Source organism: Bacillus rossius, chromosome 8 (genome assembly GCF_032445375.1).
Source record: "Bacillus rossius redtenbacheri isolate Brsri chromosome 8, Brsri_v3, whole genome shotgun sequence".
Lineage (NCBI taxonomy): Eukaryota > Metazoa > Arthropoda > Insecta > Phasmatodea > Bacillidae > Bacillus > Bacillus rossius.
The window spans coordinates 66,365,809-66,393,610 of NC_086336.1; the positions used below are offsets into that span (position 1 = coordinate 66,365,809).

Below are 27,802 nucleotides of genomic sequence, written 5' to 3' on the forward strand. Positions count from 1 at the left end.
CTTGTTGAGTGTCCAAGGCCGCGCGGACAGATAGTGACGGACATCGCAATGTTGTTCCTTTATGTTGATCGTCGCAGCACGTCCCTGCTATTGTTTCAATACACCTCGGCGCGGTTGCGACAGCAGAGGAAGTAGTCTACTGTATCCTTCCGCCATCACTGCAGCGCGACGGTCAACTCGCCGGACTGGCTCTCATAGATTCTGCACATTCCCAAGGACTTCTAACACAATAGCCCGTTCGAGCGATTTTGAGAGATACATTTTCAATAAGGCTCAGCGGGCCCAACCTCAGGTTGTATCTCCTGAGCAAAACACAAGCTGACGAAGTGCAGCTTCTTGGCATGTGAGCAGCTGATGAAGTGAAGATGGCGCTGTCTTTGTCGAGAGTGGGAAAATGCGGGGTAAGGAGGGGGAAGGCTAGCTTCACGCCAGTCGCTCGGCTGTTAGGTTAGGGTCGCAGAGACAACACAGATTAACTTCAGCTAATACATCACGAATGAGTTCTAAGCACGTGCATAGTCCTATGTTGACAAACGATTCGATCAGATTGTTCCTGCAGAACTCTGTTTCGTATGCGAGAAGCAGAACTATGATGACCAATGTTGGTGTGACACAACCCCTCAGAGTAGATGTTAAATTGATCATTGTTGTTGCGACAAGAATTATATATTATATATAAGAACTATAAGATATCATATGAAATAAAAGAATTTTATGTAATTATTAAGCAGAGTTTTAAGCTACTTTTATTGTTGGTGTAAGAAGACCCACAATATCAAAGCTTTAACTGATCATTGTTAATGTGACATAACAATCAGATCCGAGCTTTAACTAGCCATTGTTAATGTGACACGAACATTCGAGCAGAGTTCAATTGTTGTGTGTCACAACTAATCTCTCCATTTTCGTGGGAGTCACGGCATGTGGTGGTGGATTATTATGTTGTATCCTCCACAATTCCTTTACCCAATGTGGTTATTATATTCAGTATAACGGATATTAAAAAAAAGAGTGCTTGTCAGGTTGCAATTACTATAGTCGATGTCAGCAAGAAAATTATCTTGAAATGTAACGAAAATTCAATCATTAAAATAAGAATAGTGAGAATGGCAGCTATTATCCAGACAAGTGAGATGCTGAAGACGCCTGCACTGGAATTAGAAGGGTACTCACGTGTTCTCGTCGAAGTATCGATGCCGCCTGAATAGCTCCGGTCCACTCAAGGCCACCGAGTTCATTATCTCTGTCTCTGGCCGATATTGCAGCTAAGTAGCTAGCGACGCAGGGTGTTTCAAAACACCCACGCCTTTCGTCCACACAACCGCGTATCCTTCTGACAGCTCCCTGCTGACCAATTATTTGTTTTTAACATGCTGACACTATCACGGAAAATCTGAAGTCACAATTACAGCCTCGCTGCTTAGTTTTATGATTATCATCTACCAGTGAAGGCCAACAGAAAGTCAGATTGTCACCAGACTCGACAACCCATGGTTGGAAATGGTGATATATGGAGGAAAATATTAAGATCGTGTAGGTTTTCACTGTTACTATAGTACCAAAATATCCTATAGTGTAAGTGTTATTAATTAGTTATAAAACGAAAATTTAATTAGTTTTTTATTGTTAGGAATATTTTGGCGAGCTCTTAAAAAATTTGTGTCACTATTCCAATGTTGCGTATTGTTTGTCTAGCTAGCTCAACGACAATAATAAATTCAGTATCTTTATACTGTATACTATATAGATTGTGAATAGCCTAAAATATTTTAACTGTGCCAAAAGAAATAGAGTGGATAATAATGAACTCCAGATGGACCTAGCAAGAATATTTCATACATAATTTGGCACAAACATTTTCGCGATACATCACTATTTCTAACGATAATCTCTTTTTAACCTGTTATCAAACTTTCTTCACAAACATCCTGATAAATTTGAAGGGTAAAATGGAACATTAAAACATGCTCGTCTTTCTTTACAAATTGATAGTACTTTTATTTACAATTACAGGTATAACATGTTTCATTATTGTAAAAATTTTGGGGATTAACCATGCGAAATTAAGAAGAATAAAAAATATGCATTAGCTGTAGTATATAGGCCTATTTTTGAGGTAATTTCTTTTTAAATACTAGCTTTGCTAGTGCCAACATCAAATTGAAAGCAATTAATGCACTGTGTCGTTTATAAAAACACACTCTCAGCAAAATGGCCCTTTTTTGTACCAGTAGACCATTTTAAAACAACAAAAAATTAGATGCTTAATATTTGGCATTCAACGATAGTCAAAGGTTAAAATAAGATAAAAGCAAATCATCGCAAATATGTAACCAGTGTCTATGAGCAAAATATCCATGTTATCACCCAAATGGTATCATGCGCCAATTTATGCATGCTTGTTGCAATATTGAGACAGCAATACATTGATTGTATCACTGAATACAACAAAACAGTTATTTGTCCTCTTTGTAAAATTTATCTAATTCCATTTACGTCCCAAAATTTTATTTTAACTTATTTCAATTCCACAGTAATGGAAAACTCTTAACTTTATTTTATAATCTAAATAATACTAAAAACTTTTAAGATTCTTCTTTCAATCTCGACGTGTTCTAATAGCTTATATATCAATGCTTCTTTCAGAAAGTCCGGAAACATGTTCATGGCACAGTAAAGACCTGATTCAACACATTTGAATTTCAAACTGTGATTTGTACTCTCCATGATGCTCTCTTGTGGCAGCATATCCGCAGTGTATACGGCTTTCCGCTCAGTAAAAGGGGACTTCCTTAAGCAAGTCCAATGTCTTTCACAGAAAGACACATTCTGAATTAATATGCATCCCTAATCATCGTTTCAACACAATCAATCAAAACTTCAGGAACAGTGAATGTCTCCCTGTAAGTTCAACAGTCGTTTTACACATTTGCACAGACTCGAAATTCTACTCTCTCCTGATGATCGTTCAGCAAATCCAGCATGCTAGCTTATTCGTCTCACATGTCCCTCGCGCTCATGTTGAGACAGTGCTCTCTGCTGGACTCCAGGAACCTCTGTATCTTCTCCTGGAAGTCCATGGTCCTCTCCATGGGCGGCAGGCACAGTCCGTCTTCCTGAGGGAGGACCGGCATTGGCTCTCGACTCACCCTGCCGTCCTGCTGGACCTCAGCTCTGGGCGCTGGCCTCTTGTGGTTGCAGATGATGTCCGGCTTGTCCCTCTGCACCTTCATCTTCTCTTCCTCACGCCTCTTGTCCGCGCCGTCCGCACCTTCGCCCTCGGCGGGGTACAGGTTCCTCATGCCCTTCCACGCGATCCTCGCCGACAGCACGGCCCACACCAGCTCCAGTGTGGACGCCACCATGATGTTGATGGCCACGACGCTCCTCGCCTCGCTCCTGTCGCCAGGCACCGGGGCCTGGGTCACCGTGGAGTTGGCGGCAGTTCCCAGCTCCCGGCTCTCGACGAGCACGGCGAGAGTGGCGGCCGTCAGCGCCACGCTCAGCAGCGCCGACAGTCCCGCCACGCACGAACTGATGAAGAACCAGCGGATGTTGTTGTCCACGTACCACCTGCAACAACACGTATGCTCTTAACAGATTGCAGGTGCAGGTGAAGTTGAATGGTGATGCACCAGAAGGCTTGGTCAACTCGGTCTCTCAGTGCTCGTGAATAGTTGTGGATTATGCCCGGTGTTGCCTCGTCACTGTGTGTAGCGCCTGAAGCTGTTATGCCTGTTTGGAGGTTTCTTGGATGATACCTTGCTAGCATTCATAGTGGCTGGTATGGAACATTCTGTATATTAGCTAATCAGATGAATGTCGGGGAGAGAGATGCGTGGAGCGCCAGTGACACAAGAAGAGGAAGACGTGGCCAAGCTCAGGGCTGGTGCTAGGTATTGGTATTGGCGACGACGCGGTGACCTGCAGCTCCACTTGGCTCCCGTGCCAACTGGCGTCTGATGCCTCGGCCGAGCCTCTCTGCACTCGCAACAACACGAGCTCAGTTTCTTCCAGGATGCAGGTAGCAGTTACATCTAGAGAGACCAGCATATCACGAGTCATGGAATGGATGTCGTCGTGTGCCGTCAGCAAAATTAAGGATTCAAGCACTGTAAACTAATACACCGCCATGTGTGTTTGTGTATTACATGCTTGAAAGCATATTTGCCCTCCTGTATCAGTTAATGAACACTTCACTCATTTCGCTAACCTAAAAATTAACACATTCCACCAACACCACATGCCTTAAAGGATAACATAGCCCGTATTCTTGGATTTTGTATTTTTTTTGTTATAGTTCCTATTTTAAAATATGTATCATAATTTTTGGCAGAATACCTTAATAATATATTTCCTAGCTTTTATCATGCAATTTTCTATCAATCGCCCAGCATGGAACCACCGGGATGGATACACTAGACCACATTTTGACTTCAGCCAGGATACAAAGGTAGGCCACTGTAAATTGTCAAGCCATAAGATTAAATTACACCTCTGTTATGCAAACTGTGGCCAAGTGTTTTTTTTAAGTTTATATGAATGGGTTGTAGTAACCCAATAACCAAAAAGAGTACAGATAGTGTGGAATAGGCTGTCCAGAATCTAATGACTTGCAAAACTTTTAGTCAACTGTACACATACAGTTCTTGAGCTGTCGAATTTTCAGAGCCAACATAAGTACTCGATCAACAGCTGATCAATGTTGGATAATGTAAATGTATTTACAGCTACAATTAAAAATACATATATACATATATATATGTATATGTATACACACATATATATATATATACACATACACACATATACAGACTAGCATGAAACGTTAGGATCGCTAGATTTTTTTACTTCTGTAAAAAAATATATATGTTATAATTATTAGTTAATATTTATAAAGGTTTAAATATTATTATTTTTGTAAAAGCAATTATTTATACATGCAAAGAAGTACACGCTTTTTAGTGTGAAATTAATGCTTAAATATTCCTATTTGTGATATTTAATTTTTCGTGGTTGGAATGTCCCCTTACACCCGACACTCGGCCTGGAGCTGATGGTTCATAGCTGACTGCCAACTCGACTGGCACATGGGCCCAATGATCTCTGGCTCTCTGTGGCACGAGCGCTATGGGACAATCTCAGTTACGGAGTAGTTTATGAGCACTGGGTCGGCACCTTATAGTTCCCTAACAACGTATCACCCTACATTAGCTTGTATTCTCCTGCTTCCACTAGCTCATGATAGTCACCCACTCTCACATTCAGCAAAGCCGAGTCATTTCTTTTCGTAGTGCTCTTGTTTCACTAGCGGTTCATTTATTCCAGTGATGGGTCGATTTCTTCTCTAAAGTGACAGTGCTAGTCTCGTGGTTTTTGCTCACCAACCTATGAAAATCCACCTCCGGGAAGTGTGGCCAAGATAAACGAAAAAGCTCTCTCATTCCTTATTCTTAATCAAGCGCAGCGAAGAGTCAGTTTTTCAGTAGCAGGAATGAAGGTGAAATAAATCTGTTCCACTTACTGTGACTTTTACTCTCCAGAATGAGTAAAAAAATTATAAAAAAAAACACACTTATTTTAGATGGAAAATAGTCGCAAAGGCAGAGATTCTTCAAAGTCCCAGGAATTAAATTTGTTGCAGACAAGACTTCAGGTGTGAAAATGTAACGATTAGACCACATTTCCTTAGACTCATCTTGAATGATCGTGGGCTACTAATAAATAACAAAGTAAAGGTGAGAATCTGTTAAGAGTTTCGTTGGTTTGAAAATGTTAGCCACTTCAAAGCCGAGATCACAGATACTCGTATTTTGGCAAATAGGTCTTCATCAACAGATTCAATCGTCTCGGGAATTCGTCAGAAAATAAACAGCTATGCAGACAAGTTTCCTCAAAAACACACAACATTCCAACGAGAGAGTGTGGTGACAGACCTAGGTATCTGCGAGGCACTGCCAGTAGACTGTCCTAGCAGAACCATTGCAGTGATGAACGAGATTAAGTAAGTATTGTTCAATGACTATGTGCTAGAGGGAGGGCAGTAAAACTGCTATAATCCACTGGTTACGAATTAGTTTCTTATCAAATTTCTTTCTCTTGGTGGACCTTAAAGCAGTTTGGTATAAAAAGTAAATTTAAATTCCTTTATAGTAACGATGTTGATTTTAAAAATAAATTATATGTTAGTCTTTGGAGTGCAAATTTGTTTAATCAAGTATTCGTTTTTCTCTGTGTGTCTGTGTCTTTAATATTTTGTATTACCAAAAGGATTTGTTGCTTAATTAATCTAAAAAATTACGACTAATAATTGATAGAAGTGGTACGCTGCGATCTCTGGGCAGCGCGGGTAGGCACAGCAGACACAACACCTGACTGGCAGACACAAGTTTACAGAATTCAACAACTACGCTTTTCATTTCGTGACAATTACTACTTCCCTCCCACGTGCGGCGGTTGCGACCAACTCAAATAAATCAAAAACATACTTAAGAGGTCAAACAAGGCTAGAAAATGAAGGCGCAGATTCACAAAAACCTTTATTAAAATGCAAATCAATGACAAAATAATAAACTATTTACAAATTTGATTCTGCCACATCTAGCTGCTTAACGTTTTGCAAATTTTCATTTCACACTTTATAGTAAACAATAATAAACTATGAAATTTTCTTAGCAAATGTTAAAGATATCGTAAAAACCCCTAAATATTGTAATTAGATAAGAAATATAAAAATGTGTAATATTCTTAGGACAACGAATATTCGGTTACGTTAAAATAATTTTAAATATAGACTATATATGATAAATCTTTGATAGCATCTGTAAGTTTAAAAATATTTAAGGGTTCAAAAATTGATAATCCTTAAAAAATAATAGGAAATAATTATTTCAGTCTTGCAGCTGACTGAAGGTATAAGTTACTGCAACTTGTCAATGCAGCATTCAAATTCGTATATAAACGAGTCGCATGATGCCCTCGCCTTCTCACTGCAAATGCGTCAAAAATATATAAAGTTACTTTATTCTCAATATTTTTCTTCGTAGCCCATGAGGGAATGAGAATGTGGGTACGAGATAAACATTTTAATGGTTCCGTATCAAACACAATCAATTCTATGGAATTATTTCTTCTCAGTACAATATATTCTACAAGATAGCATGCTGCTACTGAGGGGTGACCTAACGCCTCAATTGTTTCCTAATATTTTTATTTGCTTAGTTTATTTTAAACTTTGCTCGTTAGCACCCATTTTTGTATTTTAAACTTTTTCTTGTTTGCCTTATCTTGGGTGAAGTTTCCCTGGATTGGTCGTATCATCGGACTATGTGACTTCTTTAACATCATGACTCGGGCCGGTCATTAATAAGTTATTCATTTAAATAATTGTTTATACAGATCTGCATAAAACTTAACGTCAGAAGCTTTCTTAAAAATTAATGCATTGGTGTTTCAAGTTTGGCTACTCGTATAACTTCTTGCAATCAGAAGCGCGGTACATTTATGAACAGAACTGTACGCGTCACACAATTGATAGCAATACCCTTTCGATAGCGAAATTTGTTCTTGCTTCTGCATGTGCGTCACCAAGCCCCGATGGGCGTGGAGTTGTTGCAGCGCTTCAGTCATAGCTCGACCACATTAACTTTGGGTCCATGGTGCTTGCATGGGGTCTTTAGCACGCAGTATTTGTCGTTGAAGCTGGCATTCACGCCAACACAATACTTCCAGCAAATTGCATAATGATTTTGGGACACTTTCATGGTGCGAGATTTGCAAAGAAATTTCGATGTTGTATAAGTAACTTTTTCGCTGCATATTGTGATGTGTGTACGAAGCGAGCGCACATGTTTCTCGTAACTTGTGCAGAACTTATTTTGAAACAAACTATGTCCACCTTTGCGAGCCTTTTCCTGCTATTTAGTGCTGGATTTAAACTTACAGTTTTACTTTTCACAAGAGGAAATTTTAATATAAAATGCCATTATCTTGTGTTGCGTATAAGATAAATACCGAGAATGTAAGTGAAATACATACGAGTTAAACAGTGTTGTAAATGCAAAGTATTGGCGCTGTTTTAAGGGATTCGTAACGGCATTGTGGTCCGCAGTTGCTTATAATAAAATTTGTTGAACTCGGAAATTTAAGTATTGCGGTACATAAGTCCGTAAATCACAAACATAGCCTACTAGCCGCTGTAATTCGTCTGTAATTATTGTAACAGCTTTTTATTATCGTTTTGCCTTCAATTTTTTTTTCATAATTTATTCTTCATATTTTTTTGCTATTGTTATATTTTACATTTGCCGTTAAATTATTTTGTATAAATTACTTTTAATAATTAGTGTAATTTATATGTTAATGCAGTCTTTTGACATGTAGTACGTAATAAATATATTTTAAGATTATTTTTCTATTAAAACATGTAGGCAACAAACATAATTACCTTACAGAGCCATGAATACGCTTATGATATTATTCTGCTGCAGTTCAGTAAAATTTAAATTGTGTTTAATTTATCGCATTTTCTTTATGCATGCCTTGTGGTGTGGTTCAGTCACCCTGCGCTTTAAACATAGGTTGAATATGGTTCATTCATTGAGCCAATGGCCATGGAGCAAGTACAATAGTTTTAAATACTACATTAATTATTTAAATTAAAATTGAATAACATTCATTATACGAAGAAAATTTTTAAAAAATTAAAAAAAAATGGCATTTAAGAAAAAATAACTATTTTGTTACATGTCATACCATAAAACTTTATGATTAACTTTTTGATTAATTGTAAAGTAATAATTTAAATATAAAGTCATTAATAACATTACAAAAGTAAATTAGTGGTGTGCCGGATATTTGGTATTTGACACGTTTTTTTCTTCTAATTTTAGATGATTTTAAATTTATTTTTGTAAATTTTATTTTTCTTTATAATTTGGTTTCTAAAGGATGATTTACTCTTTGTTAGGCTAGTGTACCCCCTTAGATAAACTTTGTGCCAGTAGTCTGAAGCCCCTTTCCCAGAGACCTATAGGATATTTTGCAGATCTAAGACTTTGTTGGCAGAGCGTTTAACATTTCCCTCGCTTCCAGGCACGTCCCAGACCTGTAACGTTACTTCACTTCATGACTAAAACTGCATACAGCAGCTCTGGACGAGCTGTTACCATTTCTCAGAGGCGAGCTGACCATAGCCTTTACTGTCACGAAAAGTCTTAGGTTCACTCCTCGAAAAGCACGTAATGGACGCTCGTTCTCAGCGTCGTTGCACTTTTCCTCCACCCCCCCTTGCCACTCGGTTCTAAGAATTCGCCTAAGACCAATGACCGGTCATAAACCCCAGCAGAAAGCGACCGTCTCCAAGGACGACTTGCATAAAAAATGTGTGTGCCAAGATGGACCGCCCACGATATCTAGCGGCAAACTCGCTAACTGCCCAGCCAACTTACCCTGTAGGCCGCCAGAGTGTAGCACCTGACTGCCCCTTTAAACCTTGGTTTAAGCAGACGTCTTGGGCGAGTCGATTCTTTTTTTATTTCAGACACCCCTCAACAGGTAGCGCTAAGGTCGGCCAGTGCTACTAACTTCGAGACATCAGTCAGAGTTTTTTTATGACGCCCACACGGGGAATTTCGGAACCTTTCGGTCCGGACTCCCAGCCCCCCAACCCCCCCTCCACTTTTGATAGAACAGTTACTTTTAATTACGAGACGCGGTTCTTCGCGAGACACTTCGCGTCGCGACTGCAGACGGACCGTTTGATTATTGGCGAGTCGACGAGACACTGCAAGACTTCCATCCGGCCGCAACCGACTATGTAGTCGCTTAAATAAGGGATGCTATCCCTATAATCTTCTTTATGTAGTTTAGTCCGTATGCATAGTACAAAGTGTGATAGTTAGTTTTCTGTTAAATTATTTCTTTTGAAATGGTAGAAACGACCGCACCAACCGCGTATTCGCGGGATCCAGTTCCTGGCTGGCGACGCAGCTGTAAATAGAAGCCGACTTCCCTGTCTGGTGAGTTACGATCCGCGACTTTCCACAACCTCCCCTTAACTTTACCGGGCATTCTCTGCCCAGTTTATACTGTCTGGGTACAAGTTCTGATCAGTTTTGATTCGGACTGTTACAGACAGGGTCAGAGAGCCGGACGCCGAATTGGCACTTTCATCTCCCTTTCTCAACACCACACAGGCGCCCTGACATCATGTTCCCGCGTGATTTCCGGGAAAAAAAGCCTCGACCTCCGGTGCTGTGCCTTTCAACCTTTTTTTTTTTAACTTTCCTAAATTACGCCGTCAAACAAAGTTAATCATAAAAACATAATTTCTGGACTTTAAGTATATACCTCAACTGGGATAGTTAAAATATATTTGTATTTTTTTTATTGGTTTATGTATATTTAATAAATGAAACTTTTGATAATTTCATGTATGGCCGGCCCATAATTTTTTTTCTTTTTGAATATACCTGAGAGCTGTTTAAGAATGTAATTAATATTGTACGTTAATATTCTATTGTATCTGCTATAAGTTTCCTCAGTATGAAGTAATTATATTTCAGATGGAATCACACCTTGTTTCTGTTCATTACTAATAACATAGTGAAACCTAAAGATCCACCCAGCAAAACAAAAATGGTAAACAGACCGTGGTTTGCTGCTACAAAAATGGAATCAGACCGTGGTTTGCTGCTACAGTGCCTAGTAAAAATGATAAGTAACACAATATATAACATAAAAAAATCAACAAACCTTAATCCAACCACACAAATATACACGTGAATAACTATTCAAACACAATATTCTAAAGGCACTTGATGTTTTATTGCCTTTTTAAAACGTGTATTCCGCTAGTGAAGTGCCAGCAGGTGCAGGGCTCCCAGCAGCTAGCAGGTGAGTGTACATACAGCAGTCAGGACCCACCTCCTCCAGGCCAGCAGCCCCACCAGCCCGGGCCTGGCAGTGCCAGCAGGTGCAGGGTCCCCAGCAGCTAGCAGGAGAGTGTACATACAGCAGTCAGGACCCACCTCCTCCAGGCCAGCAGCCCCACCAGCCCGGGCCTGGCAGTGCCAGCAGGTGCAGGGCTCCCAGCAGCTAGCAGGAGAGTGTACATACAGCAGTCAGGACGCACCTCCTCCAGGCCAGCAGCCCCGCCAGCCCGGGCCTGGCAGTGCCAGCAGGTGCAGGGCTCCCAGCAGCTAGCAGGAGAGTGTACATACAGCAGTCAGGACGCACCTCCTCCAGGCCAGCAGCCCCGCCAGCCCGGCGAGCGCCGAGGCCGCCCCCAGACCGAGGACAGAGCCGTAGCCCGGGGCAGGGCCTGGCAGTGCCAGCAGGTGCAGGGTCCCCAGCAGCTAGCAGGAGAGTGTACATACAGCAGTCAGGACGCACCTCCTCCAGGCCAGCAGCCCCGCCAGCCCGGGCCTGGCAGTGCCAGCTGGTGCAGGGTCCCCAGCAGCTAGCAGGAGAGTGTACATACAGCAGTCAGGACGCACCTCCTCCAGGCCAGCAGCCCCGCCAGCCCGGCGAGCTCCGAGGCCGCCTCCAGACCGAGGACAGCGCTGTAGCCCGGGGCAGGGCCTGGCAGTGCCAGCAGGTGCAGGGCCCCCAGCAGCTAGCAGGAGAGTGTACATACAGCAGTCAGGACGCACCTCCTCCAGGCCAGCAGCCCCGCCAGCCCGGCGAGCGCCGAGGCCGCCCCCAGACCGAGGACAGCGCTGTAGCCTGGGGCAGGGCCTGGCAGTGCCAGCAGGTGCAGGATCCCCAGCAGCTAGCAGGAGAGTGTACATACAGCAGTCAGGACGCACATCCTCCAGGCCAGCAGCCCCGCCAGCCCGGCGAGCACCGAGGCCGCCCCCAGACCGAGGACAGCGCTGTAGCCCGGGGCAGGGCCTGGCAGTGCCAGCAGGTGCAGGATCCCCAGCAGCTAGCAGGAGAGTGTACATACAGCAGTCAGGACGCACCTCCTCCAGGCCAGCAGCCCCGCCAGCCCGGCGAGCGCCGAGGCCGCCCCCAGACCGAGGACAGAGCCGTAGCCCGGGGCAGGGCCTGGCAGTGCCAGCAGGTGCAGGGCTCCCAGCAGCTAGCAGGAGAGTGTACATACAGCAGTCAGGACGCACCTCCTCCAGGCCAGCAGCCCCGCCAGCCCGGCGAGCGCCGAGGCCGCCCCCAGACCGAGGACAGCGCCGTAGCCCGGGGCAGGGCCTGGCAGTGCCAGCAGGTGCAATGCCCCCAGCAGCAGGCAGGTGAGGGCCAGCAGGAGGTGGACAGCTCCCAGGCCGCCCACCGTGGAGGCCGAGTAGCGCCGCTCCGAGGGGTACAGCCGCGAGGCGCACGGCTTGCTGCGCACCTTCACCACGTACACCTCCTCCATGGGGCCTGCAGACAGACGAGCCCGCACACCTTTGAACTTGGTGTTAACAATAATTAAAGAAATATATAAGTTTAGAACAGAGAAGAAAGATGTGGCCAGCTTCGCTATGGCCGAAAGAATTAAAGAGAGAACGGCAGTTTCCCTTGGCAATGTGTCTTAGTAGTATAGAATAGTATGTCCTGGCACAGGCGCCAGGCGGAGGAGGGAGGAGCCGACCGCCATCTTGGATTCTGACGTCATGGTGGCCATCTTGGATGACCGTGAATTTGACCTTTGTCCTGGACCTTTGACCTTGACCCCGGCGGCCATGTTGGATCCGCCATATTGGATCTGCCATATTGGATGCGCCATCTTTAAATCGAGTGCTCCACTCACTCATGATGAAATTTTCCTCACTGTCGCCATATCGATTTTTTCTTCTGTTCCACTGGAGGCCGCCATCTTGGATACCGTCGACTTTGTTTCCACTGTTTGTTCCTAGAGAGCACCAGCATCGCTCTTGATTTTTTATGTTCCACGGGAGGCCGCCATCTTGGATACCGACGACTTTGTTTCTGCTGTTTGTTCCTAGAGAGCACCAGAAACGCTCTGTCTCATCACATAAGGCCGATGTTTCATTACCTACCATAACTATTATGGTCCTTAATGACATTTTAAATTTAATTTTTTATGCAAAATACATTGGAAGCACTGTGATTCGAACCATTGCAGCTCTGATCTCTAGGTTGGAAAACATACGCCTTTAACCACAAGACCATCGAGAAATTTACCAGACTGAGATTTAAATAATGTATATATAAAATAACATGCATATTCAACTTGTATTCTTTTAATTTTAAGTAATAATAGCACCGCCTTTTCGAGACAGAACCGCCATCTTGTATTAAGTCACAACTGTTGCAATTCGCGTTACCGCCGCCATCTTGAAAATCCGTAATTTTAATGCTAGTAATTCCGAAAAAAAATAAATAAAAAAATATTTAAAAAATTGCATACTACAAATGTTTAGTTACTTAATTGTTTTCGGTCCTCGGTTCGATTTACGGCGAGAGTAAACTAGTAATTTATTAATATATTTTAAAAATTCTAATTAAAAAGTAATAAAAAGGTTTTACGACACACCCGACATTGTGAATTATGTCACCACCTGTATCAATTATCGTGAAAGGCGCCATATTGAAAATCTTTATTTATTATCCGATTTTAATGAAAAAAAGTAAAACATTTACCAAAAAATTAACTTATAAGAATACTTATTGATTATGTCGATTCCCGTCCTTGGTTCGAAACTGGTAAGAGCAAAAAATAAAAAAAACGACAGATCCTTCTTCCACAGAAGCCACCTACAGACTGACCTACCACCACGAATAACAAGGTATATATCATAAGCTGGTATAACGTCATGTCCGACACCTTGTTGTCGTCTGCTAGTGTGTGCTGGCAACATGTTAGTATAATTTTCTGTTCACCATACCTTTGACCTCGACTGTTGGCATTGCGCTTTGACCTTGACCTTGAAATTGAAATTTGACTTTGACCTTGATGACTATCATGGATCCGACATTTTATGTGCAGTACATGCTACCAGGAGCTACCACCTGCTAGAGGACATTACCACCATCTTGTTTTCGTCTGCTGGAGGACACCATCTTGTGTGTGTACTCGTCTTATAGAGTACATTACCATCATGCTAGTTTTATTCTAACCCTTTAGAGTGCAGTAATCATTTATTATTACTGAGGTGCCCGACATCTTGGAATTTGGGCGCCATCTTGGAATCGTGTAATTATTTAGCTAGAAATGTGGGAAAAATTCTAGAATATACCAAAAAAATTTACAATCAATTTACAAATTGATTCGATCAGTTACTGTTCTTAGTTCGATACTTGAACAGTGACAAGTGTAACTAAATATTAAATAAATTTAATATTTTGGTTTCCATTACCTTTTGCAGAGTTTATTAATCATTAACTCTACAAAAACAACTCAAGACAATATACCTGACCAACGAATTAAATATGTTATCGATAAGCCTAACATCAAAGTCTAGTTTTTAATACTTAGAATAACCTTTAAAATGTTCATGTACAAAGCCATCCATCCATACATATACACCAAGCATCTTCGGACCGCAGACCGGGCCATGAACAATGTCAGACATATAGACCATGAACACACAGTACACACAGGAAACGGAATGAACACAAGGTACATACAGTACACACACCAAAACGGAATGTACACACAGTACACACTGGAAACAGAATGAACCCACGGTACACACAGGAAACGGAATGAACACACACAGTAGCGGAAACACTACAGGGGCGCAACAGGAGGGGGGGGGGGGGAAGGGTATTTTGCCCCCCTCTGAAACCTTGAAGTGGGGGCAAACGGAGGCAAAGAAAGTGCTGTGTAATCAATTTTTAGATAATAAAACTGCTTAAATAGCACAATTTTCCACCTTGAAATACAAATTTTCCCGGGGGAGGACCCCCGGACCCCCCGCTTCAATAGGGGGTATCGATGATTCTTTATAAAAAGGTATATTGCCCCCCCCCCCCCCTTTGGAAATTTAGTTGTTGCGCCCCTGGAAACACACACATGCTTAGTTAAAATCATAATACAAGAAATGAAACATTTAATTTTTACTTTCAATATTTAATTTTTTTCTTAACATTATACAAATGCAAGTAAAACAAGCCATTATTGTATGTAGCCAGCTTCCCTCAGTTCTTCGAGTATGAAGGATGTTTCTTTGATGCACGAATAGTTTCCGGCACAAAGCGAGCCATGTAGAAGTCTTAGTCGGTCAACCAATATGTTTGGATCTTTCCATGAAGTGTAATCAATCTCTTCTACCACCATATTCATTGCATGCTCATTATAAATAATTTTAATATCACTATCGTCCCAGTGATCATAATAAGCTTTATCAGATTTATTTATTATAACACGTCGTTTCCATCGTTTCGGTCTCAGGACACCGCCACATTCTTCGATGTTGTCAACTTTAGGTACTTCATCAGTGTATGCCTTTGTCAACAGCCCCAGAGTCACTGTAGCAATCACCGTAGAATGCATCGCCTTCATCCAGATTACCGCAAGAATTCGATATCGATGATGTCGAAGTGTCCTCATCGTCTTCATGCTTCCGTTTTAGGAGTTCATCATTTTTACCAAGTAGGAAATATCTACTTGAATTCGGCTTGAATCAGTGGCGGATCCAGGATTTTGGTTTGGGAGGGGCTTGACCCAGCTGAGGCTAGGCTTTATCAAGGCAAACACTAAAACAATAGTGGAACCAGATGCTTTTGGAGGGGGCTTGAGCCCCTTAGCCCCACCTCTGGATCCGCTACTGGCTTGAATGTATTCTCACTTTTCACGTTAAGAATTCTTCCATTGTCTTCATTCATCCATAAATCATCAACGTCCTTCAATTTAAGTTCTTTGCCGAGATCGGAAGAGCCACGAACATAATCTCTCCCAAGACAAGGAAAATTATTGTCGTAATGCAGATCACACTTCTTTAGTCTAGTAGATCCATCGATGTCATCTATGCCGTAAGTGGGCTTGGTTTTACATGTTATACCATGTCTTTTTAAGCTGTCACTTCGTGTTAACAACCTGCTACACCGATTACAGCTTAACATTTTGCGTAGTGGGTTTTTAACACAATCATTCTTCTCATGACGTCTAGCATTCCTTCTCATGACAAAATCCTTGCTACAGTATCTACAGCGGCTTCCTTCCGATTCAGCTGCAGGTAACAAACCATGATCCATGGTAGCTTCTGTGACTAATGTTAGATGCAAATGGACAGTTTTCCAATTGGAACCATTACTTAAATATAATTTTTTTAAATATTTCATCAGGGTGAGTTAAGTTATCTTATGCAAAGCAACTTGTTGTAAGTAGTTCTGCTTGTCAACAAATGATGACGACACATTTTGCTTGCAGGTAAATATTATTTATTTTATGTGGGATGCGGAATGCTCACTAAAGATCGCAAAAGAAGGAAGGCTTTGCTAGACAACAAGGAGAAGGAAGTTCGTCCTTCATGATAGTGTTTCTCATCCGTCTTATCACATATTTTTGGACTGAGAATGTTTTTTTTAAATCCACCTTATAAAAATATTGTCAGTTTTGATTTAGTAGCAGAAATTCACAATTTAATTGCATCACAGGATAAAATGACATAACTCATTAAGTAAAAAATCCTTCACAGAGATCAATTTCTCATCTGATCTGTAACCAGAAGCACTCGGAGAAAACCACCATAATATTGACAAGGTTAAGTGAGCACCTATCCCACGGTACTACCAACAACAAACTCAAGACGTCCACGCCACGCCAGAGCGCCCTGCTCGCCATGTCTCTAGCAACTCGTGCGAGAGTGCTGGGGCGCATCACGTGAACTGCACGACTCTCGGCGCGCTGCCTCGCTGCCAGACTCCTGTGAGCCGTGTTCTGATAGCCAGACATTAACCACAAGCTCAGGATAATTAGTAGCTCTGTCTCACATGCTAAGTTGAGTTTTTTTCTTAATTTTTCTCGTCATTACTATTATTTAATGACTTTTCTGAAATTTTAAACTCAATACCTCCTTTGTATTTTTTTGTTCTGTCACTAATATTTTCAACAGATATTCGTTAAGTGTAATACAATAGGTTGCGCAAGTGTTTGTAATTACTTGCGCAGCAATTTACACCCATGATATTACATCAAGTGAATATCAGTTGAAAATACTGGTGACAGAATAACGAATGCAGAGGAGACATCAGAAACAGTTGTCAAATAGTAGTGATGACAAGAGTAACTCGGAGCAGGGCTTCAGAAAGAGCTGTTGCCGCGAGGTAGATCACAGAGAGAGAGAGAGAGAGAGAGAGAGAGAGAGAGAGAGAGAGAGAGAGAGAGAGAGACTGGCAGGTGACGAAATGTCACGGCTGGCCGCAGCCCGCATTGTCGCGGGCCGCGGAGAGAGTCGCCGCCCGCCGGCACGCTGTTTCATGAAGCTGCGGTTCGGCCGTTATGAAACTGTGGTTACCCGGTCACAGCCCCGCATCAGACCGCATCGGGCCCCATCAGGCACCATCAGGCACCAGCAGGTACCAGGGCTGCGCGTGGATACACGTGCTCCCGGGAGTTTCCAGCGACCGTGGACACCATGTTCGGGCATTCCGTCCACGCAGTACGCAGTTCGGTATTTATTGTAATACTCCACACAGGAAAGCGTTTCAATGCCACCGACGTAGTTAACAAGGAAAGTGTAGTGTAAAAAAAAATACTTTATATTTTCTTAATAAAGTTTAGAATGGAAAATGATGGGAAATTTTTTTCACACCCACATCGGCCACTATTTAAGTGTTTATTTTTCTGGCCACTTGCCACTGTTATAAATGTCCAAGATGAGGTTAACTTCACCAGTACACCGAGCTAAACACAGAAGGGGCAGGAGGAGTGATAAATATACTGGATTATGAGCACCTGCGAAATTGGCGCTGTATTTGGAGAGTGCAAATGTCTGTGCCCCCTGAATATGACCATGGTAAAAACCGTGGTATGTGGGTATCGAAACCTGGTTCCTACAAAAATACTTTTTAATGGTGCTAATTGTAAAGAAAAAAACCACTTTAGTGATTAAATATTTTAGCTAAATAAAAAAGGTGGGCCACTAAAACCTTTCTTCGCAAAGAGCAGATGATGCACTAATCCTCCCGCCTACACGTGGACACACAAGATGTGCACAGCTTCAGGATCTGCAATAGCTCAACATATCAGAGTGGTGTCTGTTCATCAACAACACACGCTGAGGGCGGATGAGTAGTTCTGTTTCTGTATTTTTACAACTGTATTTTTGACGCGATAACGTCTTATAAATCGATGAACTCCGGCTGCACGCACGAAAAATTGTCACGTTCCGCCTGAGCCAAGCGTGCAAGAACCGGCCAACCACCGTGTGAGAAAATCTTCTATAATATCAAACAGGTTAAGGTGGGCTTTTTAACTAATTGTTCGTGATTATATTTAAACAAATTATTTAAATTAAATTTGGAAAAAGTGTAAATAATATTTGAAAATTAATAAGTATGCAATTTTCATCAATGTTTACTTATGACATTATCACTTAAAATTATCGTCCGTAAACCGACTTTACAGAGAACCCCCCCCCCCCTTTTTTTTTTAGAATAATGAAAATGGCTGGACTGCATGTTTTCAGAAAAGTTTTTAGGCATGAAACTTCCTGTACAGATTCTTGAAAGCACTCAAGGGAGTTTATCTTAAAGTCTCCGCCATGCACCGGGAGAAGACTGCGCGACTCCGCGCCAGATACGCCCCCCGGAGACAGCAGGGCCGGCGAGGGGCGCAGCCCGTGGCGTGGCGCCAGCACGACCCAGAGGGCTCTGCCACGAGGCAGGACACGAGCCTTGCTCTGCTGTGCGCCCGACCAGACAGTTCCCTTTCTTCTCCGCGTAGTTAATGACGTTTCACTTACTGAGATGAGAATAATCGAATTCACAAACAAAATTGCAGTATTTCTATAGAAAACCATCAATATAACTGCCGTCGTCACAATGTACTTTCGAATTCTTCCACGACGTGGCAAAACTGTTCACATGTAAAAATACCCTTAAAATTATGCGCAAAGCTACGTTCCTATCATCAATCACGCTTCGAATAAATGTTTACATGCCAAAAACAAAATAAAACTCCGACTCAAAAATACTTGGCACAACAGCCTTGCAACAAACGAAGATTGCACCCAAGTACTATATGCAAGGCACAACAATAAGTTAGCGATACAGGACCAGTTTTGTTTGGCCACTTCACTTAATTCCCTTTACTGACTTCTCCAGTCCCCCCCCCCCCCCCCAAATTCTAAATTCCCTGACGGTTCTAAGTTGTCCCCGTTGTTCATGATCCTGGACATCCTGTGTGTGTTCATATTTATTTGCGATCATTCACTTGTTGCGGGTTGGGTCCCACCCACCTGTGTCTTCGCTATCTTCGGAGCGGCAACCAGCGAAGCTCCACGGCCTGAGAGTTGGAGGACGGCGCAGCTTGTGCGCGGAAGCCAAAGAACAGCGCCTCGTCACCCGAAGTTGCGCCCAGTTCTGGCGAGCACGTCAAGAACTTCCCAGGCCTAGAAGACCTTAGCCTCTGCGGGGTATACAACCCAGCCTCCAAGTGGAGGACGAAGCAGCTATCTCACGGCCGCTGCCAGTACATGCGCCCAACGGACTTCGACGCCAGAAGGGATAAGGAAGGTGACGTCAAGGAAGATTGACGTCACGAGAAGTACTCGTAGGTGAACGAGTAGTAAAAGGTTGTTGAACTCGTGGAATGGGTTCGTAAGCTGGCAAGGCTAGCATGACAGCGTAGGCATGGCGAGTGCGGAGATACTCGCCGCACGACTCGTGTAGCGAGTTGTGCTGCAGAGACCCCTCGTTCTTCTCACATAACTGACCATTATTGAACTGATAGTCGCTGAATGGTTTACATCATTACTGGGCGTCAGAGAGCGAGTTGGACAGCGGCGTTAGTTTGCATTTCCACAAGCCGCGAGCTACGAGTGTAGAGAACAGGAAGTTCTTGCTGTGCAAGTTGTCTTCAGGGAATCAGCAGAACACTGAGTACATGGACAGTCCTGGGGATACATACGTGCATCGTTAGGGGATGGGTTTGTTTACCCAGTCCTCTATCATCAGCCCTATAGGCCTGGGCCCCCATGGGTGAGGATCCTGAATACGCATTATACGCGAATCGGGAAAGGTGTTAGAACTTCAGCTATGACCAGAGGCTGAGGCTACCCATCCCAGCATAGTCACCACCTCGGCACCCTGCCTTACTCAGCTAACCAGGCAGTTGGCTGTGTCCTTAGCCCTTAGACCTTATCAGCACTGCTGGCACCTACCCCGATCTACCACATCACATCGGGACCACACAATCACCCAGTGAACCCGTGGTCCGGTGAACGACTATCCAACCTCTGCTAGCTGTCCAGGCTAGTACCGGAGCTGTGTCGTCGCTCACCACGTCGACTCATGAAAGGGCTAGGGAACCCTTTGAGCCTGCTCCAAGCGATCGGAGCACCACCACTAAGTACGAGTCCTACCCATTCAGATCCAGGACCTTAGAGGAAACCTGAACAGGGATCCTTCCCGTACGTACCAACTTGGTGTCTTCTATGAGCACAGAATGTTCGCCAACAGCTAGCCGACCAGCCACTGGATCCACCTCGTCTCCTCGGATGATCCCCCGACCCGTGCCTCGTCCCGGGGCTACAGCCCATGAAGACCTGGACGAGCCCGGACTCCGGCGGCGACCACTAACCGCCTTAGCCTCGGCGGAATCCAAGATAGCGAATTAGGTCAAATGTCAAGGGTCAAGGCCATCCATTCCTATACGTCACAGTTTAATTTCGTGAATGCATTAATGTCACAGTTTAAATTGGCACATCGATTTTATGTTGTCCTTAATCGGCGCCAAGTTTAAATGCATGATAATCTGTTTATCATTTTTAAGTTTCAAAAATTTGAAAGTAATACGAACAAAGAGAAAAGGAGAATAGAGACCGGTAGGCTAAAATGAACGCCTTGTGTATTATACCAACGGTATGTTGATTATTTAGCTAGTTTACTACTAGAGGAATTACATGAACGAGTCTCTAATGTTTTGTGATAATTATATCGTGTCTAACGACAGGTAGGATATTTTTATACAAGTTTTAAATTCTGTGTTCAAGATTTACAATTGTGTTTCTGGTAAGTTATGTTAGACATATAGTGAATTTGTAACATAATATTAGTCAACGTTACATAATTTAACGAACTTATTTTCGCCAAATATCCTTCTTTCTTTAATGTACTTACTTTTTGACGACGAATGAGCATCGATAAGTCTGAACTCAGGACACGATTGGCCTCGTGATTCGGGGACATCTGGTCTACATGTTTGACATTTTACTTATCTTTTTGAAATGTTGGTCCCGTATTGACGAATAAGACCTTTTGGTTCGAAGACGCCTAGTCTATGTGCATGATTCTGTACATGAACTGTTTAAACTTTTCGCCGAGCATCGACGAAAAACACCTCTTGGCTACTGACTGGATGTGTCTGACCACCTATTGAATGCACCTGGCTACCTATTGGACATGCGTTCCTGACCACTGGGCAACGACTTGGCGCACCTTGCTGCCAGCATGACGTGTCTGGTCGCTGACTGGACATACCTGATGAGCCTGGCCACTGATTGGAGGAGTCAAGCTAACATCTGGATGTGGCTGGTTAATCGACTGTCATGCAGCACTGCCCTGAAAACACATGTAAGGACTGTGGAAAAAGAGAAACGCTTGTAATTTGTGGTTTTTTATATTTGTAGAAGTTATACTATAATACATTTTTATTTGTAATTTTGTTGTTTAATTTCTTGAACCTGTCATTTTAATGGTTATTTTAATTAAATTAGCTTTTTTTTCATCCGCCAAGGATCGAAACTTATATTAATAGATATAATATATTAATTCGTTAAAGAAGGATTTATTGATAAAATGTTTTCAGAATTTTCAGTTTAAAAAATACGGATTTCCAGCAAATTTAAAAATGGCGGAAGTTCTTCTTATAAAGTTTTATTAATTAATTTGTATCATTTTTTAATTGTTTCCCTAATTATCTGATAATAATTACGGATTTTCATGTTGGCGGCCGTAACGATAAATGCAATGATTACGTTACAATGTAAAATGGCGGCCATGACATCCTAATAGTTGAGGTCATGACCTCAGCGGCTTAAGGTAGCTAGTCAGTCGCCGGTGAAATAAAGTCGCTTTAGGGAATTTACCATTTTTAAAGGCAAAAATATTTTGAGGTTTCTGGAATTCCAAATTTTTTTTATCGGAAATTTTCCTCAAAAATGGAATTTTTATATTTTTATAATTTTTTTTAGAATTTTTTAGATTTTTTTTGGCCTATTTTATTTCCCTTAAAATTGAAATAATTGCAAATATTTTTTGCGAAATTTGAGTTTTTTTGTCATTATTGGCAAATTTTGAAGGTCAATATCAAATATCAAGGTATCCGAGGTGGCCGTCGCGACGTCACAATCCAAGATGGCGGACACCGCCCCCACCACACTCCGACTCCAGCCGCCGGAAATACTGACATATACGTACCACTTGCAACTTCTGTGTATGAGGTATGCCGGGTTGTAATAGGGGACGAAATACATTATTGTAGCCAACGACATACGCTATAATCCTACTGAAATAATGTAATTGTAACCTTATGTAGCTAAGTTACTATAATTGAATGAAGCGGTTGGGACCCCCGGCTGGTCCCTGCTGGGGTCAGGGGTCATCCACACGAGGAGGGTCGGCTTTCACGCGGGAAACAGGGCGGTCGTGTCTGCCGGCGGCGCGCGGTGCAGGACAATGGGCCGAGGGCGGAAGTGCGAGCGAGTGAAAGCAGTCCGTGTGTGATCGATGTGTCCTGCCCGAGCGAGCCACTGCACCTGGGCTGTCATCTCCGTGCTCCAGCCCGCACACGTGGCGAGGTGGCACTGGATCCTCCCAGAGGAGCTGGCTGACCATCTGGCGATACTGGGGTGTTTCTTGTGATGGCAGGTAATGGCCGGTCGCTTCCTCGACGTGTCTGCCCTGTGTTAGCCTCGGTGTCGACGAAATGTAAAGCCCTAACACAATAATAGTGTGTGACCAAGATTTGTCGATCTGCGCTTGCCTTCCAGAAAACCCACTTTCAATGGCGACTGGGTCACACCCGATACTTTATTTCGTTCCTTCGTTTTTTTTCCTTTATGATTCTGAAGGCTCGGTATCACACGTCATGTTGATTCTTTCGTTTTATTTTTTTCGACATTTGCTTTATCTAAAGCCTATTTCTAAAATTTTAACTCTTGTTCAGCCACATATATTTTCAACCGATATTCACTTATTGTAATATTATAGGTGTAAAAAGGCGCGCAAGTAGTCGTAATTTTCATTACTTGCGCAACTTTTTACACCCATGATATTACATCAAGTGAATATCTGCTGAAACTCTTTGTGACGGAACTGTCAAGTGAACAGTGTTGTGCGCGGAGATGCTGTCCTATCCTCGAGTGCGCCTAGCAGCCGGACGACACCGCGCGCGGGCTGGCTTCGGAGCCGCTCGTTCATCTTCGGCTGTCATCGGGATGGTGCGCTCTGGGCAGATTCTTAGTTTTTTAGGTGCTGACTGGTGGCGGAGTGAGTGGTCAGTGCAACCACTCACCACCAGGGGCGCTTGCGTCCCTGGTCACTAAATCCAGTACTGGACAATTAGCAAAGCGGACCACGAGTCCAAGTGCCCAACCCCCGCATGGTAGACTCTTTTCTACTCTGTCCAACACTTCATCCAGACCATCCTCTGTCTCCTGTAAATTCCTACACGTAATGCATGCCAATTTGCATCCCGCATGAATGTGCCCAAGGTTTTCCCTGTGTCTATGCAGGTTTTACCTGGGCCCAACCTATCTCTAGTTATAGTCTAGATTTAAGAGTGAGGGGAGTTAGTCATGGCGCCAATCTCTGCCAAATCCCCTCCTAGCACATGATGCATGCGACCCTCTCCCTGCATGGCTAATCCCAGCATGACTAGGTGTATAGACTTCGGGCTGAGACGCACCTAGGTCCCTCCCTAACCCGGACCCCTCCAAAATACAATTAGTTTTAGTTAGGTAAGGAATAAAAATCAGATATTACTACCACCTCGATGGAAGGTATAAATTACCCCCCCCCCCCCCCCCAGAGAGCAAAGGAGGGAGGAGCCTGTTGCCGTCTATGAAGCTCTCCCGCCGCCACCTCTAGGACTTGAAGTCGGTGAGCCATCTCTGTATTCGTACTCGCAGTTAAGTATTGGAATTGTCTTGTATTTTGCTATAAGGACTTGGAAGAATTTGCGAGCCAACGAGGCTTGTGATAAATCATACTCGTTTGGACTTACAAACATAAGGCTTAAGAACTCGCAACACTCTCAGGTTAGATAACGTGACATCGTTCCGAGAGTTTGCAATGAACGCGTGGACTGCAGCCTCCCCTCCGCCACGGGGCAGTAGACCCGGCAGTCTTCCAGCCACTTCTGTCCACAGCAGGTCATTAGAGTCAATGTCACAGTCCACGGGAATTGGGAAAGTAGCGGTCGCAGCATTTGCCTGCATCTGGAGGCCCACGGGAAACAGAGATCACGGAACTCGAACCCGGGGGTAAGAAGCTGATAGTTGCTGTTCGCTATCTTTGCCATGATAACACCACCCACCACCTCCCCTTTTTCCCATCTGGATAGTAAAACTTTTTTTGTAATGAAATCAAGCGCTCTGTGTTGTTAACATTACTTGTAATTTTTATAATTCTTCCTAGCGAGTACTTTTCTATCACTATCTGTTGTGCACAGTTACGGCTTGGTTAGCTAACAAATTGCTAACCAGACACCCGCTCCGTGGACTAATACCTCCATGCGCAAAGATGTAAGTCTATGTCTCATACTTCGCGCCGTCCGAAGGGCAGAACTCGCTGCCATGACTGGCCAATCACACGCTACCCTTCCTGCATGGTTGAGACCCGGCATGATGAGGCGTGTAGGCTAACGCCTTTCCCTAAACCGAACCTCTCTTAGTTGAAGTTAGGTTAGGTAGGGTGACTAAATCATAAACTTGAAAAAACGGGACACATCCAAGGAGGGTTTGGGGGCGATGCCCTCCAGCTAAAGGGGGGTCCGAGGCGCCGCCATCGAGACGTAATCTTGAAACATGCTCTTTTTTGCTAATTTGAGACCTATAAATCTTTTTCAATTTACCTATGAATATGTAATTTAATTTAAATTGTGAGGTGTACAATAAATAAAAACAACAATTTTGCAGTGAATACTTATTTATCATAAGTATTATTACATACTTCAAAACATAACTAAACAAGATAACTAAAATTGTTAGTCAAAGTTATGTTAAAAATCTTTCGGATTTCAATTGGGGATATATTTTTTCGTTCCAGCCAATTTTAAAACCTCTTTCTTTTCCAATATAGAGTTGTAAAAACTAGAACAGTCCATTTTTAAATTGTAGAGTACCTACCTGCAAGATTGCAGAAAGGGTATCCACTCCCATCTTGTTCCTTTCATCCGTCCATTGAATGTTCATAAGCGAAAAGATTCTTTCAGTATTACCATTATGGGCAGGGATCGCAAAATAATACTGGCATATCTTCAAAAATTCAGAGTGCTGTTCTGGCCTGGTATGCGTTTTAAAAAAACAAACCCATTTTTCGTGACACTGAGGTGGTTTTTTTATTTTCATCAGTCCATTCTTTAATTTCTTCACTTACAAAATCCACTAAAAGCCAGTTGATCAAATAGCAAAGTATCATTTATGTCATCGAAGTAACAAATAGTTTCTTCAATTTGTTCCCTACTGGGGATCTCTTTCAAAAGCATCCATTTAAACTTTGAGAAAGTAGATAATGGTACACTCAATTTTTCACTATACTGTATGCAGAGTTAAACTGTCGAGGAGAGGGGAAGACGGCCCGAGGAGAGGCGCGACAAAGTGTATCATCAACCCAATGTAAATACGGGACATTTAGGCGTCCCGGGAGACTTTTTCGGGACCCCGTGTACGATCGTTAAAAAACGGGACAATCCCGTTTTTACGGGACGTTTGGTCACCCTAGGTTAGGGACATCGAAAGGACCTGGTGAAGGGGCAGCCTGTGCTGAAGCAGAGACTATCACTTGCCCTTTCCTTGCTACTGCACTTCGGCATTCTTAAGCGATTCTCACGCGATGTCGCGACGGTTTGCATTACGCGATTATTTCACAAGCACAATAAGTAATAATAAAAACAACTTTTTCACTTGTTACATATAAACTTAAAATTAGATTCCGAAGGGGCCATCTCATTCGGTCAGCCAACTATGTACCAAATATTTTTTTTAGAATATGTTTGATATGTATAATTTTCTGAAACGTTATTTTTCCAGAAACAATAAAAATATTTCTTGCTATATGTTTACCAAACTGTCAGAAATGTTAGAAACAAAGGTTTACGCGTAATTCATATTCAACGCAAATGTTTTGCTGAGTCTCACTCACTAGTTTTTATGAGGTGCACTCATGAATACGCCTTCATCAGGATCGATAAAACAAATTTTCATTAGCACTTTTTAAAAAATTATGTACAAAATATGACTAATCCCATGCCCTTATACAGCTACAAAAAAAACTATTAGATGCATCCCTTCATATGGCGATGTGTGCCTATTTATTTGATGAACCAATTGTTTTACGCCTTTGTACACTTTAAGCCAGCGATTTTTCGAGAGAGCTGTCAACGCAAGACATTTTAAATTTTTTGTTAAACCTTAAATTTTTATAACTTCAGCACAGAGCGTGCAAGTTAGTTTTATCATGCTGAGTGAATAATTCAATCGAAACAAGCTGATAAAGAAATGTTTTGAAAAATCAGAAATTTATAATGGGGTATTGTTGCCAATAGTTATAATTATTTGTGCTGTATAGCACGGGTGTAGAAAAATTGATATTTATAACAGTCAGTATCTGTGGAGCACAGTGTTTGTAATAGTCATACAGAAAATGTAGTTTATGATTAATAGGAACTTTAAAAATTGACCGCCATGGTTTGTTTACCAACAGTGCCCCAACTAGAACCACGAGGAAACGATAAAATGATACTGCAAACAGTCGACTGACGGAAAGAAAGAAGGCGGGGTCCTCAAGGCACTCTGAAGAAAAATAACAAAGAGCACGCACCTGTTGCTGCGAATTGTTGAACTGGAATTTTTGTTTATGGAGGTTTAAAAACAAAACTTAAAATCATGCTTATTGCATAATAACAAGTTGCGATTTACTTACCTTGAAAAATAAACTTTAGGACACGTAGAAGTCTTGAAGTTTTTAAGCGAATTGATGTAGTCTTCAGCAGAAGTATTTCATTTCTTGAAGGCCGAGAATCCACGCGGCAAACTGGTAGCGCGTTTCTAAATTAGTATGTTCAGTTCCCGCTCAACCAACGCGAGCACCACGGGCTAATGCTGAGTTTTCACTGCGGCCTCGGGGCAGCTTTCATTGTTGACTGGCGGCGCGCGGACAGTAGTGCTCCTCTCGCCGACTGCAGCGCTGCGTGGCGGCGGCGTCCGGAACTCCCCTCCCGCGCGAGACCGCCGTCGTACCGGAGTTATCGCACTGGTACGAGGATTGTGCTCGCACATAACAAGATATTATTATTCAAGCGCCCCAACAAGTCGAGGCTTGTCATTTAACAGCATTTATATGTTTATCCCGTTTATCCCTACATACAAAATTCAAAACACACGTAGAAAAAAAACGTTTAATGGCTGGATAAAGTCAAAATAAAGGGATTTAAAATGGTTAATCTGCTCAC

The 27,802-nt window shown here is 42.7% G+C and overlaps 1 protein-coding gene across 1 annotated transcript; it reads right to left on the reverse strand.

The window, feature by feature from the left end:
* On the reverse strand, nucleotides 1-27,533 carry LOC134535145 (uncharacterized). Its single transcript, XM_063374102.1, has 3 exons — nucleotides 27,274-27,533; nucleotides 12,123-12,381; nucleotides 1-3,573 (listed from the first exon to the last, which is right to left on the reverse strand). Exons 2-3 carry the CDS (start codon nucleotides 12,374-12,376, stop codon nucleotides 3,000-3,002), a joined length of 828 nt encoding a protein of 275 aa, XP_063230172.1. The 5' UTR covers nucleotides 12,377-12,381; nucleotides 27,274-27,533; the 3' UTR covers nucleotides 1-2,999.
* Nucleotides 27,534-27,802: the final 269 nt, after the last annotated feature.

Bases quoted from the DNA above. Each gene is read 5' to 3' on its own strand.
- LOC134535145 (XM_063374102.1), bottom strand. From the start codon at position 12,376: ATGGAGGAGGTGTACGTGGTGAAGGTGCGCAGCAAGCCGTGCGCCTCG. The intron at 3,574-12,122 runs GTGCGTCCTGAC...GTGTTGTTGCAG, and splicing joins GGGCTGCTGGCCTGGAGGAG to GTGGTACGTGGACAACAACA.